Source organism: Melopsittacus undulatus, chromosome 5 (genome assembly GCF_012275295.1).
Source record: "Melopsittacus undulatus isolate bMelUnd1 chromosome 5, bMelUnd1.mat.Z, whole genome shotgun sequence".
In the NCBI taxonomy this organism is placed as follows: Eukaryota; Metazoa; Chordata; class Aves; order Psittaciformes; family Psittaculidae; genus Melopsittacus; species Melopsittacus undulatus.
In genome coordinates, this window is record NC_047531.1 from 42396918 (window position 1) to 42414782 (window position 17865).

The 17865-nt window shown below is 46.7% G+C and overlaps 1 protein-coding gene across 1 annotated transcript in view; it reads right to left on the minus strand.

The window, feature by feature from the left end:
- LOC101880493 (HYDIN axonemal central pair apparatus protein) overlaps positions 1-17865 on the minus strand; it is a 110043-nt gene that overhangs the window by 9241 nt on the left and 82937 nt on the right. Inside the window, exons 60-72 of the mRNA XM_034063205.1 lie at positions 17248-17356; positions 16389-16649; positions 15666-15808; positions 15114-15329; positions 13756-13916; positions 12781-12893; positions 10868-11105; positions 10125-10337; positions 9317-9455; positions 8828-8993; positions 2436-2583; positions 968-1175; positions 471-692 (exon numbers count right to left, since the gene is read on the minus strand). Of these exons, the coding sequence (XP_033919096.1) occupies positions 471-692; positions 968-1175; positions 2436-2583; positions 8828-8993; positions 9317-9455; positions 10125-10337; positions 10868-11105; positions 12781-12893; positions 13756-13916; positions 15114-15329; positions 15666-15808; positions 16389-16649; positions 17248-17356 (2337 nt within the window). The remainder of the gene's footprint in view (positions 1-470; positions 693-967; positions 1176-2435; positions 2584-8827; positions 8994-9316; positions 9456-10124; positions 10338-10867; positions 11106-12780; positions 12894-13755; positions 13917-15113; positions 15330-15665; positions 15809-16388; positions 16650-17247; positions 17357-17865) is intronic.

Consider the following 17865-nt stretch of genomic DNA (forward strand, 5'->3'; position numbering starts at 1 on the left):
TCAGTTCCCAGAATGCAAATTGAAGGTAGAAGGCTTGCTTCCCTCTCAGAGAAAGGTTTCTAGAGCCACATCCAGGAAAAGGTTTTTAGAGAGCCACATCCCTACTTTGTGCAGCCACGCAATGGCAAGACCTATCTGAGCTGTGGGACCTGGCTCAGGAAGGGCCTGGTAAGGAGAAACAGCTCCATCCCCATGCACATCTAGGTAGCCCCCCCTCCTCCCACTCCTAAATTAGGGACAGAGTGAGCCTAGTGGATATGTTCTGGAACAAACGTGCTTCCCAAAGGGCTCCCAAACAAACAGTAAAATTCTCCATTCAGAAGCTGTCAGACTCTTTATCTCAGCAGCAGGAGCCTCTTTTGCCTCCTTTAGGCTCTTTAGTGGTGGAGCTCACCCCTGGCTTTGGGTTCCTGCTGCCAAGCTGCTGTGTAGGGAAGGCAAAGGTCCCTTATTAACTGTTGGTCCCTCACCTGCAGTGCCAGCTTAACATCCTTTAAAGAGCACATCTTTTGTGGGTGAAATGTCAGCTGGGTCTCTGCTTTCTCCTCTGCCTGCAGGATGCCTGTCCAAGGGGTGATGGTGAGGACCTGCTGACAGGCTGCTGGACCACACAGCTCCCATGTGAAGGTGAAGCTGAATCTGCCATTGTTGCGGATGCTGAAGATGCACTTGATGCTCTCATTTAGCTGTACCTGTGGGGGAGAAGGTGGTGAAGATGATGGGTTGGAGTACACATCAATTGCTGGCCAGCCCACTAAGTGCTCCTCCCTCATGTGCTCTGGCATCTCTCCCATTCAGCTAATGACTTGTGTGAAAGATCCATCTCCCTCCCTCTCGAGACCTGACTGTACCCATAAATGAAGAAAAACTTTCCCTCTTGTTGAAATCTGCCTGTAAAGCTTCTGGTTAAGGTGCAATCTTGCAGGGCTTTGTGGAGCAAATGGTTCAGAGAACCAGTGCTACTCACTTCCTTGAGATCAATGGTGTTGACTTTGTGTGCACTGAGCTCAGTGACATGGCCATCGCTGTCCTGGCACCTGACAGAGACATTCATGCTGTAGCTGGTGGCCTTGATGTTCAAGGAGAGAGGCTGGGTTTTTCTCTTGACATCGCACTTGAGGTTGAAGACCACCTCTCCTTCTATTGTTGGTATGAAGAAGACTGTAATGGGAAGCCTGAGAAGAAAAGACCCTTTTTGCTCCATTCACTGTCTTTTAGTTTTCTTGGCCCCACATTGCCTTCCCTATGGCAGAGCAGCTGTGCAATGGCTGTGGTGAGACCCCGGGCCTAGAAGAAATCAGGAATGGCATTCTGACCTTCCAGGGCCTTCCACTCTCCGTGCTGACAGCTGTTTAGAGTATGATGGTTCCATGCAATGAAACAGCAGAAGATACAACAACAAAGCAGCTAACACTACCTTTACTGTCCTGTCCATGTGCTGGAGGGTAGCATTGCCTTGAGAGCCTGCTTCTATCCCAAACACATAAGAAGGTACTCAGAGACTTCCAGTCTCTCTGATCTGTATGACAAGAGTAACACCCTCTTTCCAAGGAAGAATCATCCAGTTCCTATGACAGCAGTACAATGTGAGTTCCACCAAACTGCCTCTTTGTAATTTCTGTGAGTAATCTCTGGATAGGTGATCAAACACAACCAAACTACAAAGACCTGTGGAACTACCGCTTCTCAACTGAGCCACAGTAACTGATATAGGACACTCTCTTGTACCCCATGGCAAGCAAACATTCAGCATCTTTTAAGCCATAGCAAAGCTGCCTGGAGCTAACATGTTCTCTGTACCCCAGAGCAGGCTATGAATGGGCACAGGGACATCCATGGTGGATCAGCAGATGAGCTAGTGAGCTGTTAACACTGCCTGAACTCATGATTGTGTCTGATTGCAAGCCATGGCTGCAGTTTACAAGAAAAGAACATCCATTTTCTAACAGGGGATTCTACGAAACACAGCTAGCTGTGTAAGTCTGTTGCTGTACTCCCTCAATGGGCTTATATGGTGCTTGTAGTGCTGCTTGCATGCTTTGCTCCTCTTGGCAGTCTTGCACAGACCATGCATCGTGGGCTCTGTCACTAAAGGAACGGAGAGAACAGAGTAGACTTTGCACACTTAAGGCTACTGGCTTAGGGGATCACAGGCTTAAAACCCCAAAACATGCTTTTGTCATCAAAACTAGAAGTTGTATAGCATGAATTTCTCCAGGAAGGAAACCTAGAAGACTAGGGTAAACTGGGCACAACCACTTTACCAAGAAACCTGCAGTTTCACAGTGTCCCAATTGGAAAGGAACAAAACAAGGCAGATGTCTGCTACTGCTGAGAGGCAGCCGGTGACTACCAAGGGAAAAAATCCCAAAAGCAAAATGACAGTGCAATGTTTGGCATGCAGGAGAGGGAATGTGGCCTGTGAGCTCTTTTACCTTGAAAGAGGAGCGATGGAGCCTTTCAGGGGCTCTACCTTCACGGAGGCCTGGCATGCCTCTGAGAAGAGAGAGCTTTCCCTGAAAGCAAAGCTGAAGGCTTCCTTCTCACTGTTGATCATATACATGGTCTGGCGTACTTCGTGCCCTGGGGAGAGGACAAAGTAGCTGCTGAAAACCATTTGTTCCTCTGGCGACTGGGCCACCATTGCCCCCTCGACTCCTGCCTGCCAGCTGAGCACAGCATGCAGTTTGCGGTGAGGACCATTGCTTGCAGCATGGCACACCCAGAATGCCAATATGGAAACATTTCTTGTACAGCATGCACTGTTGCACCCTCTCTCCATGCAAGGAGATCCCCTGAACTATCCTGCTTCCCCCAAATACATGTGGGTGCTAGGGATATAGATAGTAGTAGCCTGAGGAGTATAAAGAAGAACTACAGAGCTCTGGGAGAGGTGGTCAGGGGTTCTGGAGCTCAGATAGTCTTTTCGACAATTCTCCAAGACACAGGGGAGGACCTTCCAAAGGCAAGGAGGATTGGACAGGTTAATAAATGGTTAAAAGGGTGGTGTCATAGTCAAGGGTTTGGGTGTCTTGGACATGGGGCCCACATTTGTAGGCCAGGCCCACTGGGGGCTGGTGGAACTGCTCTAATAAAGAAAGGGAAGAGTGGCTTTGCTGGGAGGCTTGCCAGACTTGTCAAGGATGCTTTAAACTAGTTGTGTTGGGGGAGGGGAGCATCATTCCATCCCAACACACCCAGTCAGTTGCCAGCACCTGTAATAAATACTCTGAGCAATGTAGTAACCATAGAATCATAGAATAGTTAGGATTGGAAAGGACCTCAAGATCATCTAGTTCCAACCCCCCTGCCATGGGCAGGGACACCTCACACTAAACCATATCACCCAAGGCTTCATCCAACCTGATCTTGAACACTGCCAGGGATGGAGCATTCACTATCTCCCTGGGCAACCAAGCAACATTTTCTGCTGCAACAGATCTGTAGACAGGACTGCCACATTTACTGCTATACCCAAAAGAAGCACATTTTTTGACATCTATGAACCAGGGATAGTAAATGTAAGAGCATCATTCTTTTGTGCCAGCCAGTGCATTATTATACACAGTAGCTGTGCAACTGGCACAACACCAGAGTAACTTGCTGTATCTCTTAGAGTACCTTTTTTTGGACTGATTCCTACACAGACCTCCAACTAGGAGTACTATTTTAACTAAGACCTTTTTCCCTACCCCTAAGAACTTTTCTGGTACTGTTCTTTAGATCAGATAGAAACAAACCAAACTACTTTAAAATTACCAGCTGCTGGTTTTACTCACAGGTGTTTTAAAAATCTAGCAAGATCCACCAAGAATGGTGAGAAAATGAGCTCCTAAGTGAAATCATAGGACAGAAAACCTAGAGAAATGTCTTTCCTGAGTGACTGAGACATCGACTTGAGATAAATTATGTACAGCCTGAATCCTCAAAAATCACCTCCTCCTACTCAGGAAAGACCTTCTGTAGATGTGAGAAGGGACAAATCAAGTTATGCCAGACTACATCTTCAAAAATATTTGCACATGAATTACAACCCCAGTTTTCAAAGTCACCAGACTAAAGAATAACAGACATAAATAGACAAGGTCTTTTTCTGGAGTATTTTCATAGTTTACATATGCATACTTAAAAGCAAAACAAGCGGAAAACTGTAGTTTACCTCTAATCTGCATAATTTCAAAGCATTTCATATTAGATGCTTTATCAGTCCAACACATTTTTTAAGGCAAATATGGCATACACCAGTACCCAAAGTATTAGATGGCATCTTTCTAGTTTTCAGCAAACTATGCACATCCACCCCCTCCAAAAGCACAAAAATACCTAGAAAGTAGCTAGAATTAAATTTAATACATAAATGTTGTTTACAGTCTATATGAAGTTACATCTATAACCAGTGTCACCTTTTCTGAGAGCTTGATAGACCTATACAAGCTGCATGAACACATATGGTGGAGTAATAGATGTGTTTCACCATGCAACTTCAGCTGATTTTTGTGCAAATAATTTGCATAGATGCTTGCCAGGTGGCACATGCAATTCAAATGCTCAAACTGCAGAGACATAGCAGAAAGAGTATTTAATCATACTTTGGAGAGAAGGGAACAGCAAACCTACTATATTTCCAACTAAAAAGATGTTCCAAATACACTTTGAACAGCTAAGATACAGATTTAAAACCTGAAGGTTAAATACAGATGTGAGGAAAGGGATTACTTGCCTTACAGAAACCGTGATTCTTTAAAGTACAGTTTCTGTAAATAAAATCCAACAGAGATACGCCCCTTTTAATTGTTCTGGGTGGTTTTAGCCAGCAATGTCCACTACAGACTGTTGCACCCCTCAAGAGAGAATACAAGGTGGTACCACTGTGACCATCCCAATTCCTTCACCACACAAACTCCATTAATTATGAGAATTTTCAGTTTCAGAGAAGGAGAACAGATCACAAACTACGTACACATGGTGCCTCAGAAAACTACAACTACTGTAAGGTAAATTACTTTTTGGCATATACACTTACATAGGCAGAAACAGAAATAAAAGTCTGACAGCAACCAACATGACTCCACCTTAACACACAGCTTTGAATAGGAAGTCAGATGAGCTGTTCATGCTCAAACTAACTGTCACTTTTGATATTATGCCAAAAAAATACTATTTTAGAACACAGCTTAATACAGACCACGTCTCTGCAGTAATATGGTCTAATTTTTTGGATTAACTCTGATTAAATATTGGTGGGATGCTCTGTATAGCTTATGCCAGCTCAGATAGTAGTAGAATATCTTAAAAATACTGACGTAGGTAGAGATGGAAGACAGGGAGAGGGATAAGATACATTCTTCACTTTCAGAGACTGAGATTTTGGAAGACAAAACAAACAAAAAAATACCAATCTGTTGAAAAAGAAGACTGAAGCTGCTTAGGTGACTTTAAAGTCACAGGCCACCAGCATTCAGTATGCTTACTTAGACATGTGCAGGAGGCCAGATGCTCTAGAAATCTGGGGCAGGCTCTTATAGATGTTTTAGGATGGACCTCTACATGCACACACACCCTGAAAAACTCTCCTGGGGCATCCTGAAAGTCCACTGCTGCAGAAGAATCCAAAAGTATCCCTGATTTCCATCTGTAGTATCTTATTTCCTTTATAGGTTAATGAACCTCTTTACCATCCCAAGGCCCTGTCACTCAGGTTATATTCTAAATGCTCCAGCCACTGAGCCAGCTTCATTTGGAGCTCGGATCAGATGCCTCTATACAAATGCCAGTAGCATGGGGAATAAACAAGAGGAATTAGAGATGTGGGCACATCTACGGGGCTATGATATAATAGGCATCACCGAAACATGGTGGGATGGCTCCTTTGACTGGAGTGTTGGAATGGAGGGTTATAGACTTTTTAGAAAAGACAGGCCCGGTAGGAGGGGAGGGGGAGTTGCCCTTTATGTTACGGATAGGCTGGAGAGTACGGAACTCTGTCTGGGGACAGGTGATCAGTTAACAGAAAGTTTGTGGGTCAGGGTTAATGGGAAATTGGTGATGGGACACATTACTGTGGGGATATGTTACAAACTGCCTGATCAAGAGGAACCTGTGGATGAAGAATTCTACAGACAAATAGGAAAAGCCTCACACTCACAGGCCCTTGTTCTCATGGGGGACTTCAACCACCCTGATATCTGTTGGGGCGACGGTACGGCCCGGCACAAGCAATCCAGGAGGTTTCTCGATTGTGTGGAAGACAACTTCCTTCTGCAAGCAATAAAGGAGCTGACGAGGAGATGTGCCCTGCTTGACCTTGTGCTCACCAACAAGGAAGGGCTCATTGGAAATGTGACTCTCCAGGGAAGTCTTGGATGCAGTGATCACGAGATGGTTGAATTTGAGGTCCTCAAGACAGTGAGAAGAGCTTGCAGCAAGCTCACTGCCCTGGACTTCAAGAGAGCAGACTTTGGACTCTTCAGGAACCTGCTTAGCAAGGTTCCATGGGATATAGCCCTAGAGGGCAAGGGGGCCCAAGACTCTTGGTTAACATTCAAGGATCACCTGCTACAAGCTCAGGAGTGTTGCATCCCGACCAGAAGGAAGTGCAGCAGGAAGGCCAGGAGACCTCCTTGGATGAATAAGGAGCTGCTGAGAAAAATTCACAGGAAAAAAGAGGATTATAAAAGGTGGAAACAAGGACAGGTGGCCTGGGATGAATACAGGGATGTTGTCAGGGTAGTTAGGGACCAAGTTAGGAAAGCTAAGGCCCAATTGGAGCTAAACTTGGCAAGGGATGTTAAAGATAATAGGAAGGGATTTTATAGGTATGTAGCGGCTAAAAAACAGACTAAGGACAATGTAGGCTCCCTCCGGAAACTTTCAGGAGAAGTGGCTACACAGGACTTGGAGAAGGCTGAGGTTCTGAATGGCTTCTTTGCCTTGGTCTTCACTGGCAAAGGCTCTGACCGCAGCACCCAAGTCTTGGAGCGTGGACGCAGGGAATGTGAAAACCTAGACCTTGGGCCCACTGTACGAGAGGATCTGGTTTGAGACCATCTTAAGAACCTGAATGTACACAAGTCCATGGGACCTGATGAAATCCATCTGCGTTTCCTGAAGGAGCTGGCGAATGAAGTTGCAAAGCCACTGGCCATCATATTTGAAAAATCATGGCAGACAGGTGAAGTTCCTGATGACTGGAAAAAGGGAAATGTAACCCCCATTTTCAAGAAGGGGAAAATGGATGACCCGAGGAATTACAGACCAGTCAGTCTCACCTCTGTGCCTGGCAAAATCTGGGAGCAGATTCTCTTGGAAGGCATGCTAGGGCACATAAAAAAAAAACAAGGTGCTTGGTGACAGCCAACATGGCTTTACGAGGGGAAAATCCTGCCTGACCAATTTGGTGGCCTTCTATGATGGGGCTACAAAAGTGATGGACAGGGGTGGAGCAGTTGATGTCATCTACCTGGACTTGTGCAAAGCGTTCGACACTGTCCCACATGACATCCTTGTCTCTAAATTGGAGTGTCATCATTTGATAGGTGGAGCACTCGGTGGATAAAGAACTGGCTGGATGGTTGCACTCAAAGAGTTGTAGTCAACGGCTCAATGTCCAGCTGGAGACCAGTAACAAGTGATGTCCCTCAGGGATCGGTGTTGGGACCGGTCTTGTTTAACATCTTTGTCGCTGACATGGACAGTGGGATTGAGTGTGCCCTCAGCAAGTTTGCCGATGACACCAAGCTGTGTGGCTCTGTTGATACACTAGAGGGAAGGAATGCCATTCAGAAGGACCTTGACACACTTGTGAGGTGGGCTGATGCCAACCTTATGAAGTTTAATCATGCCAAGTGCAAGGTCTTACACCTGGGTTGGAGCAATCCCAGGCACAGCTACAGGTTGGGCAAAAAGGAAATTCATGGTAGTCCTGCGGAGAAGGACTTGGGGGTGTTGGTCAATGAGAAAATGAACATGAGCCAGCAGTGTGCACTCACAGCCCAGAAAGCCAACTGTATCCTGGGCTGCATCAAGAGGAGCGTGACCAGCAGGTCGAAGGAGGTGATCCTGCCCCTCTACTCTGCTCTCGTGAGACCTCACTTGGAGTATTGTGTGCAGTTCTGGTGTCCTCAACATAAAAAGGACATGGAACTGTTAGAACAAGTCCAGAGGAGGGCCACGAGGATGATCAGGGGACTGAAGCACCTCTCATATGAAGACAGGCTGAGAAAGTTGGGGCTGTTCAGCCTGGAGAAGATAAGGTTGCGTGGAGACCTCATAGCAGCCTTCTAGTATCTGAAGGAGGCCTACAGGGATGCTGGGGAGGGACTCTTCATTAGGAACTGTAGTGACAGGACAAGGGGTAACGGGTTGAAACTTAAACAGCAGAGGTTTAGACTGGATATAAGGAAGAAATTCTTTACTGTTAGGGTGGTGAGGTACTGGAATGGGTTGCCCAGGGAGGTAGTGAATGCTCCATCCCTGGCGGTGTTCAAGACCAGGTTGGACGAACCCTTGGGTGGCATGGTTTAGTGTGAGGTGTCCCTGCCCATGGCAAAGGGGTTGGAACTAGATGATCTTGAGGTCCTTTCCAACCCTAACTATTCTATGATTATATGATTAAATCCCCTCTTGAGAATAGCCTCAACCACATGCCTTGTCCTTGACACATGACTTCCTCCCCCTCATACATTTGGGTGCCAGAAGCTGGATGATCTGTTTAAAAGTGCCTGTTTCCATTTCCAGCTTCCCTTTTGGAGCCCGCTGGAACAATAGGAGTCCTGAGCCCCTGGAGCAGTCCACATCTGAGCATGCAAGGTAGAACCATGTTGCTCACCGATTAACAGCAACTGGAAGTTCAGGTGAGATCTGTCCAGAGTCACGAGTGGGTCACTGGCATTGCCCACTAACAGAACTGGGACTGAAATGTTCTGCTCAGGAACTGTAAAGATCCAGAATGATTCTGTAACATCCAGGTGCTGGGGAATGAACTGGAACTTCATCTGTGGAAGAAAAAGGCAAATGAAGGTGCTGCCCTTGGCAGGGCAAGGAGTGTGTGTGTGTGCAGTTTACACCACCAAGAAACCCAAGGAACCTCTACCTTATGCTGATGTGAGCTCAGAGATAGGCAGCTGTGCCTAAGCTTGGCAGATGTGGGTAGAGGGTGAGAACAGGTTCATCTGCCAGCTCATCTACACTACAGTTTCTGCATGCTCTTGGCAGGCTCATAGTGAGAGGGGATGCCCAGTAGTGTAGACATATCCAGTGCTAAAGTGGCATACATGTGTAGTGGAGCTATAGATCTACCTTAATTTTCTGCACCCACCTCTGCTTTCTTCCCTGGCTGGATCTGACCTCTCTCTGTGAAGCAGAAGAAAGCCTCCTGTCCTCGTGGAGCTTCAGGGTCTTGACAAGTCCACTGGAAGGAGTATGCAGAACTGGTTGGGTTTGTAACTGTGAAGGTCCTGGGAACACAAAACAAAATGGACTACTAAGGTGGTGCTGGGATTTGAACAACTCTTGTCCTGTAGCAGGCATCAGAACTGCCAGTCCTGGACACCATCTAGAAGGAGTTATTCAGTACTGGGAACCAGGCTGGGAGCACAAACATTTCACCTGCTTTCTAGGGACCTTGTTTGTGTCTCAGGTGACTAAAAATTAATACCTATCCACAGAGAAATTAGCAAAGAAATTATCCAAACTCTTCCATGTTGAAATGGTAAGATCAAATGAAAACAGTAACATCAAGTCCAGTAAGAGTCTCTTGGAAGAATGGTGCTCTCTATTGTGGCTGCAGCCTTTGCTGACCCTGTCCAATTGGTAATCTCAAAGGAGCAAGAATGTTCTTTGGAGGGACAAAGGTTGTATTGGCCACAAAGCAGAAGTTTGGGATACATGGTCCTCCCAGACTGATTCACACTATTGAGGAAAAGAACAAAGAGAACCAAAAATTGGCTAGTTGGTCTTCACTGACCAGTTTCTTCCAGCCCCAAGACAGACTGGTGACCAAGGATCCGCAGACTGCAGACAAGGTACAGACGTATGCTGAGGCCTGGAATAGGAGCTGGAGAGGTTCTCTAGACAAGGGGCATGACTGGGAGACCATCAGCCAGAGAAGCCATGCCCACACCTACCTGCTGCTTCTGCTGCACACCCCAATTGCCACAAACTCAATCACTCTTGTGTTGAGATCTAACATTGTCTCCTTTGGGTACGGCAACTTTGCGTTGCGCCTGTTTGATGTGAGGTAATCAGAGTCTTCTAGTTCAAAGTGGCAGTTTGTCATCAGACTTTTCCCCTTCACAACCACCTCCGGACACTTTTGGTTTGGTGTCAGGTTAGGAATACTAGGAAGAAAGGGACTGAGATTAGCCAGGTAAACATTACCAGACAGCCAGCAGCTTGCCTATCTCCTTGTACAGCATGTACTGTTGCACCCCTTCTCCACGCAAGTACTGTGCAGAAAATAAAACAGAACTGCATTCCCTGCCACAGAGACAGAAGAAACGGCACAAACATAACCAGTGATGTGTCTGAAGACCAATTGCAGTGCACAGGTTTCTCTGCAGATAAGGAGGTCATGCTTGACTGGTAAGGGAGCATAGCTAGGGACTGGCTGGCCCCTAGGCAGCCTTTCTTGTCCTCTCATTGCAGAGAGATCCCTACAGGAGCTTAATATTTCATGTGATATCTTTTCCCAGTGCCTCCATTCCTACTTCTACCAAAGCTGGATGATCATCTTCACTCCTGCATATTGATTGGTTCTGCTTTCTCTCTGTGGCTGGTTGTCCACAGGTTCTCACCTCACCCATCCCAGAGGCACAACTATGACTATATATCAGCAGCATGAGTTGAAAAGTGCCAGGACATTTCCTACCTGCAGAGCATACGGCTCTCAAAGTTCCCCACGTAAACTGGAGAGAACTTCATCTGGAAGAGCTGTTCCTGGCCAACAGGGATGGTGCCACTGCAGGGCTCGACAGAGAATGGTGATATGCCACTGATGGCATTTAGAGATGAGCTCAGGGAGGGAGAGACGTGCTCCAGTGCATGGTCCAGCTGACTCGAACAATGGAGCTTCCCAGAGGTACCACAAGTGGAGGAGAGGGAATCCCCTGTGGTAAGGAAGAAGCACGACATCTCTCAAGGAGAAAATTCTTTGCTCCCAGCAACTCTGCCTCCTGCTGCAGTGGACAGAACGGAGCTGGGATGCATTTGGAGTGTCTCTGGCTAAGTGCTTTCAGCAGGAGAGCTCCCACTAAAGAACAGGCAGAGTGGCCAGTTTGTGTTTTATTTCTGTGATACTGCTTGCTAAATCATAATCCCAGAAAGTCCTGAGGGGAGGTGGGAAAACAGGTGGGACAACAGGGTTGGGGGCAGCAAATACAGTGAAATGGCCATGAAGAGACTCAGAGAACTGCTTGAATCAAAACAGACCACTAAGCATCCCTCTGTAGAGACACTCAGATGGTGAACAGAAAGGCTCTGTCTACTTTAGCAAATCAAAAGGGCCCAGGACAGAAGCCTGCTGCTTCACTCCATGCTAGATTGGGGAGCTAGATGCAAATGTCTCCTGCAGGACCACTTTTGGCTAGAATTCATTCCCAAACCATGTCCAGGATCTAACAGATACCTGCATTGCAGCATCTGGGGGAATTTCTGGGCAGAAAAGCTGTCCATGCTAGGAAACACAAGGGTTGACTGCTCTCCTATATCCTATTTCTGGTGTGCAGTTCTGGTGCCCTCAACATAAAAAGGACATGGAACTGTTGGAACAAGTCCAGAGGAGGCCACAAGGATGATCGGGGGCTGGAGCACCTCCTGTATGAAGACAGGCTGAGAAAGTTGGGGCTGTGCAGCTTGGAGAAGAGAAGGCTGCGTGAAGACCTCATAGCAGCCTTCCAGTATCTGAAAGGGGGCTACAGGGATGCTGGGGATGGACTCTTCATTAGGGACTGTAGTGGTAGGACAAGGGGTAATGGGTTAAAACTTAAACAGAGAAGTTCAGGTTAGATATAAAGAAGAAGTTCTTTACTATGAGGGTGGTGAGGCACTAGAATGGGTCACCCAAGCTGTGAATTCTCCATCCCTGGTGGTGTTCAAGGCAGGGCTGGACAGAGCCTTGGGTAACATGGTTTAGTGTGAGGTGTCCCTGTCCATGGCAGGGGGGTTGAACTAGATGATCTGAAGGTCCTTTCCACCCCTAACTATTCTATGATTCGATGATGAGACCTCTTGGACACACAGTCCTGTTTCCTTGAAGCCACCGAAGGAAAACAAGCACTCAGACACAAGCACATTGCTATGGGTTAATGAGTCACAGTCTCACCATTGAGTTCCAGCATGCTGGGATCAGGGTCTCTGATGGCAGCAATACTTCTGTGTCTAAGTTAGGAGAGTCAGTTTTAGACTGTAACACTGCATTTGCTTTGGACTGGGGGATCACACACAGACAGTGATACAGATCAGCTAACTTAGTGTTACACCTTCAGTTTTCCCAGTCTCAGAGACTTCCCAAAGAGCTGCCATCATGTCCCTGTTGCCAGTTCTGACCCAGACTCAGCTCCCATGCAGACCACAAGTGTCAGAGCAAGCATATGAGAGTATGAAAGGCAGGAGGGGGACAAGGAGAAAGTCTCCAGCTGCAGCTGATGAAATCAGATGACTGGACAGGGATGAAAAGGTAATTCATGTTTTGGGGTGAAGTGCCACAATCTTCTCTGCAAGCCATCAGCTACCAACTGAAACACCCTGGGCATGCCCACCTCCCACCTAAAGCCAGTGCCTTACCATTCAGATTGGGCAGGAGCAGCTCCCCGGTATGGTTCACTGCCCTTTCATCCTTCACAGTTGCTATCCAGGTGTATCCCAGGGCTACATTCCCTGTATTAGACAGCTGGAAACTGCTTTTCAGCAAGAGAATAAATGAATAAAAAGAAATAAAAAGAAAACATCCAGTAAGTACAAAGCAAGTAGAAAAGTAATGCTTTATAGTGGACTCCTGGTATCCCTTTCTTTATGCTGAGTAGCATCTTCTTCCTCAAGCATCTCTGTTTGGTCTAGATTGCTGCCCTGGGTTGCCCCAAGATAAAGTATTTAAAAGTTTGGATGTTAGAGAGGAAAAGGCAGACATGGTGCCCAGGAGGTTAATTCAAGGGTCTTATTCTGGTCTTTATATCTCAGTTTGACATTATTTTAACTGCATACTCATTCTTAAGCAGATGAGGACAGGCAACATGCAAAGAAAGCAAGACCATGGTTGTTCTCAGCAGAACCTCTCCTGGCATGTCTTGGCAGCATGGTGTCTACCATCTGCTGCCTGGTTTTGTATGCAGATATGTGGCTTCAGCACTTAGCCAGGACCCAGAAAGGATGAAACAATAAATAACTTGTTTAAAGGGAAAAACAGCAAGTGAGACTGCACAAAAAGTTCTAGGAAGGTACTCAGATCCACATGTGGGAGATCTCCAGGACCCCAGGATATGTAGAAACTGAAACCTCAAGAACCAGAAGGCAGCAGCACCTTCCTCCAAGGCCGGTCAGCCTCTCAGAAATTAGAAGAGGTTTTAGAAGAATTAGAAGAAATAGAAGAAGTGGCTGAGCAATAAATATGCCAGTGTAACTTTTGTTGGCACAAGACCATGAGTAGAAGGAAAAGCAGAGGCCACCAGAGAGTACAGCACAAGTCTGGGGAAGCAGATGCTGTATCAACCCTGGGAAAGGCAGCTCCCACTTGCAGGTCTTTGTCTGGCCTCCAGCACTCACGTGACTGTCCTTGTCTGGAAGAGCAAGGTCTCCTTGAACTGAATCATGTCCGCATCCAGCTGGAACTTGGCATAGTCAACAACAGCACTGAGGTGAAGCTCCACCTCACGGCTGCTCTTCTCCAGGACAGTGTGAGCTGGTTCTGGGGTTGTCTTGATCACCTCCACAGAGGAAAGGGAAGAATCATTAAGCAAAACCCAGAAAGCCAGGCAGAGTAGGGAGTCTTTTGGCCTTAAAATCACATATAGAGGCTAGAAAGGACCATCCCCATTTATTTTGCCTGAAAGATGACAAAATTTGACCCTTCTGTTGCCTATTTGTTTCTACCTATTGCTCAAAGCAATCACCACCATGACTGTGTACACCCATGGGGACTACGACCGAGTATCAGTCCATGTGTTTCATCCCTGTAGAGTGTCTGACATTTTTTCCTGGCCCCTATAAATACCAGAAGGCCTCTAAATTAGAAATAAGTTCCCCTGCAGGAGCTCTGTGGATGGAGACCTCCAAGATTGAACAAACCTAGAAAGCACCTATTCCTTCTTGTCTTAGGAGAAAGTGCCTTCCAGATGTCATGTTAGGCAACAGGTACAGTGGTAGGGGCTGGTGACAGGTATTTTTGGGATGAGAATGAATTCCTTAGGAAAGTCTCTGACTGCTGAAGCTCTGATGAGGAAGAAGTTTAGTTTTCAGTTTTTACAGTGCTTCAGAAACTAGGGAAGAACCATCACTGGGTGTGTTTGACATTACTAGTGTAATATAATACTATAGATAGTAGAAGCAAGAGTTTCTGAAGATGACACCCAGACTCTTGCATGACTGTCCTACAGTGCCTGGGCTGCTCCATAATGAGATATCCCACATGATACAGCGACCACAATCAAAATATCTGGTGTCAGTGAAGACAGAGCTCAGAGCACACACACACAACATGCTGGTAGGTTACCCAGCATGCACAGAAGAGCACTAATGTTGCTCTCCAAGAGACAGAACACAGTGAATTTAACCCCTTGGTGAAAAGGCACTGAATCAGGTAAGACATTTTAACACCATAAAATGCAATGAAATCAGAAAGTGTGACCTCCCATTAAACATAGGCTGCAACACTTCAGCCTTTGGCAGAGACTGATAGTTTGCATGTGGCTAAACATCTCTTTCTGAAAGACCTGCCACCTTGTGTGAGCATGTCAGGCCACTGTACATCCACCTCTCCTCAAAAATGCACTGCTGTTTAACTTCATGGGATAGATTAAATAAAGGAGGAAGCAGGAGCTGCTTAGCCAGCAGAGATATCAGTCTGCTGCCATTGGCAGCTCTTTTTGTAGAAGCTCAGTAGTTTTTGCTGTTGTGTTTCTTACCTTTCTCACAGGCCACGTGGCTGCTGAGTCCCTGCTGGCATCCATCCACTCGATGGTGTGCAGGCAGTCATCCCAGTCCACCACTGCTTCTGGTGGCAGCTGGAAGGTGATCCTCACAATCTTACACTTCACAGGGTGCATTTTGAAGGCAACTGCGACATCTGATTTCAGGGTCACTGTGATGTCCTTAGCACAGCCAGCATGGAGGTGTCCCACCTATGGAGAACCAGAGAGCCAAGACCAAACAGGAATTGTTGGCAAGGGTAGGACTGACAGCAAAGGGATTGATATGGTGAGCAGCTGTGCCAGAAACCTGCATCCTACTGTGTCTTTATCTGAGGTCTGACAGAGGAAAGTACAAACAAAAATACATCCTGTAACACAGAGTCTTTACTGTAGGGCTGATGGCTCTGCCCCAGTAAAGCCAGGATTGTATCTCCTACATGGCACTGGAACTTCCTTTTACCAGTCTACGGTGACTCCCTGCTAGCTCCCAGGAAACCACTGGGTAAGGCTTGAGAAGAAGGGAAAGGCAGAGATGTCCTAGCTCACCTGGGGGGAGAACACGAATGGCGGGTCTACCAGCCACTCAAACCGCAGCACCTCCACCTTGCTGCGGTTGCTGATTGTGAAGGTCACAGTGTAGGGTGTCCCGATGTGACAGTCCCCAAACTGGATGTGTTCCACTCTGGCAGCTGCTAAGAATAAGAACAAGAGGTCTCAGCATGCAGTGAGGTCCATCTGACTCCTCACATGCACAGACATATGTATGTCCCACTCTTCCTTGCTTCAAGCCTTCCTTCTGCTGGGAGATGCAGTTCTCCATCCTGCCACTTTCAGGAACATGCCCCAGCACATCCCTAAACCCGTGGCTATGCTGTGCAGAGAGATAGCTGTACAGTATGCACTGTGTCTGTGCATGCAGCTGGCATTCTCACAGGCTACCTCGTCCAATGGGCAACAGCACAGGCCTGGTTACACAAAGGGCACAAAGTACCACACATGGTCTTCATCTCAATAATTGAGTATGGGCCAGCAGACCTCCGTTCAGAGATAGAAGCTGAATGCTGGCATCTCTGACCCTTCCCTGCTAACCTGCAAGATTCTCCCTTGAAAGAGAATCTTCCCGTGTGTTCTTATGCGTGGCTACCCTGCACACTACAAAAGGCAACAGGAGCTGTTCCCAAAGGCTGGACCAGACCTGTGCTGTCACAGGGTGGTCAGATGTGTAGTTTCCTGTTCCTTGCTTCATCCTGGCAGCCTTTCCTCTCTTACCCTCAATTATGTCTTCCTCCAGATTGCCCTCAGTGCTCTCCTTCTTGTTGTCTGACACTAGTCCATGGATGTTATCCAGTGTGAAGTCATCCTCATAGCCTTCACCTAACAGCTGAATGCTGGTCTCTTCATATGGGTTGTCCACCACTGACAGACAGATCTTCCCTTTCACACATTGTGCCAGGGTGGGTTTGAAAAGCACATCAAACTCTGCTGTTTCCCCTTGATGCAGGACCAGGGCAGCGGTGTGAGGCTTCCTGTCTACATGACAATGGAAATCAGAGACAAGTGGTAAAGCTATACAGGGGAACTAGCTTCATGGGGTATGAACAGGAGTAAGAGGTTGAAAATCAGCTGCCTCTAACTGCAGGCTCTTCCACAGTGTTCACAATGTTCTTCTCCTATAGTCACAAGACTATAACACCACGATGCATATCACTGCTTAAGTGTCTTAATTTCAGGTTAACACCCAACTCTCACTCAAACTGCATCCAGCCAACTTCTGCCATACATAAAGCTGAGTCAAAGAGTGACTTTGACTTTTCTTGGCTGGCTGTGGGCTCAAGGGCTGCCTCCATTCAGACTGTTCACTTCCTGTTAACTTCTCACACGCAGCAAAGACCTCGGTGCATTGATTCAGTGATAGTCCCCCATAGCTCAATCCACCATGTCTGGAACAGAAAAACTTCCTAAAGCTTGATAGGAGGAAACCCTGCAAAGAGCCCACATGAAAAACTAGGGGTACAAAGCACCCCAGGAAAGAAACTATCTCTAACATCTGGCTGTTGTTTGGACAAGCCAAGAGTAGGATACACATTTTCCCGGTGTGGATGATCACACTTCATGGTTATGAATTTACCTTCTTCAGGCGAGTCCTCCTTCATGTCTGCAGCTTGGTAGATACAGTGTGTGGTGGGCCTGGCTTTCAGGAAGAAAACTCCCCATTCATCCAACAGGTCAATCATCAGCTGAGGAAAGGGAACATAGAGTACAACCACATTGGTATGGGTACAGGATGGCATGTGGATTAACATTGTACTGCTGCTGGTCTAGCATGGGGAGCCCAGCTGCCTCTCCCTTCACACACAGCTCTTAGCACGAAGTTTAAGTAAAATCAGACAGGAAGGGGGGAAAAAACGTTCAGAGGCATTGGGATATAATTAAAATACAACCAAAAAAGGACAGAAAGTACTAAAAGTAATGAGCAGAATTTTATTAAACTACAACTGAGATTAATTAAATTGTAGTAAAAAAGGATCAAATACAATCTAATATAACTAGGATATCACATGTGCCCACATGAGAAACAAAACATGAGAAGACAGATGGGAGAAAAGTACCCCACCAACTTTCTGATGTTGTGTTTAACTGAAAAGGACAGGCTGATGAGAATATCGTCTTTACGAAACTCCCATCCTGGAAACAGACATCCGTCAGTTGCTTAAAAAGAATTCCCAAGACCTGCTTCCACATCTTC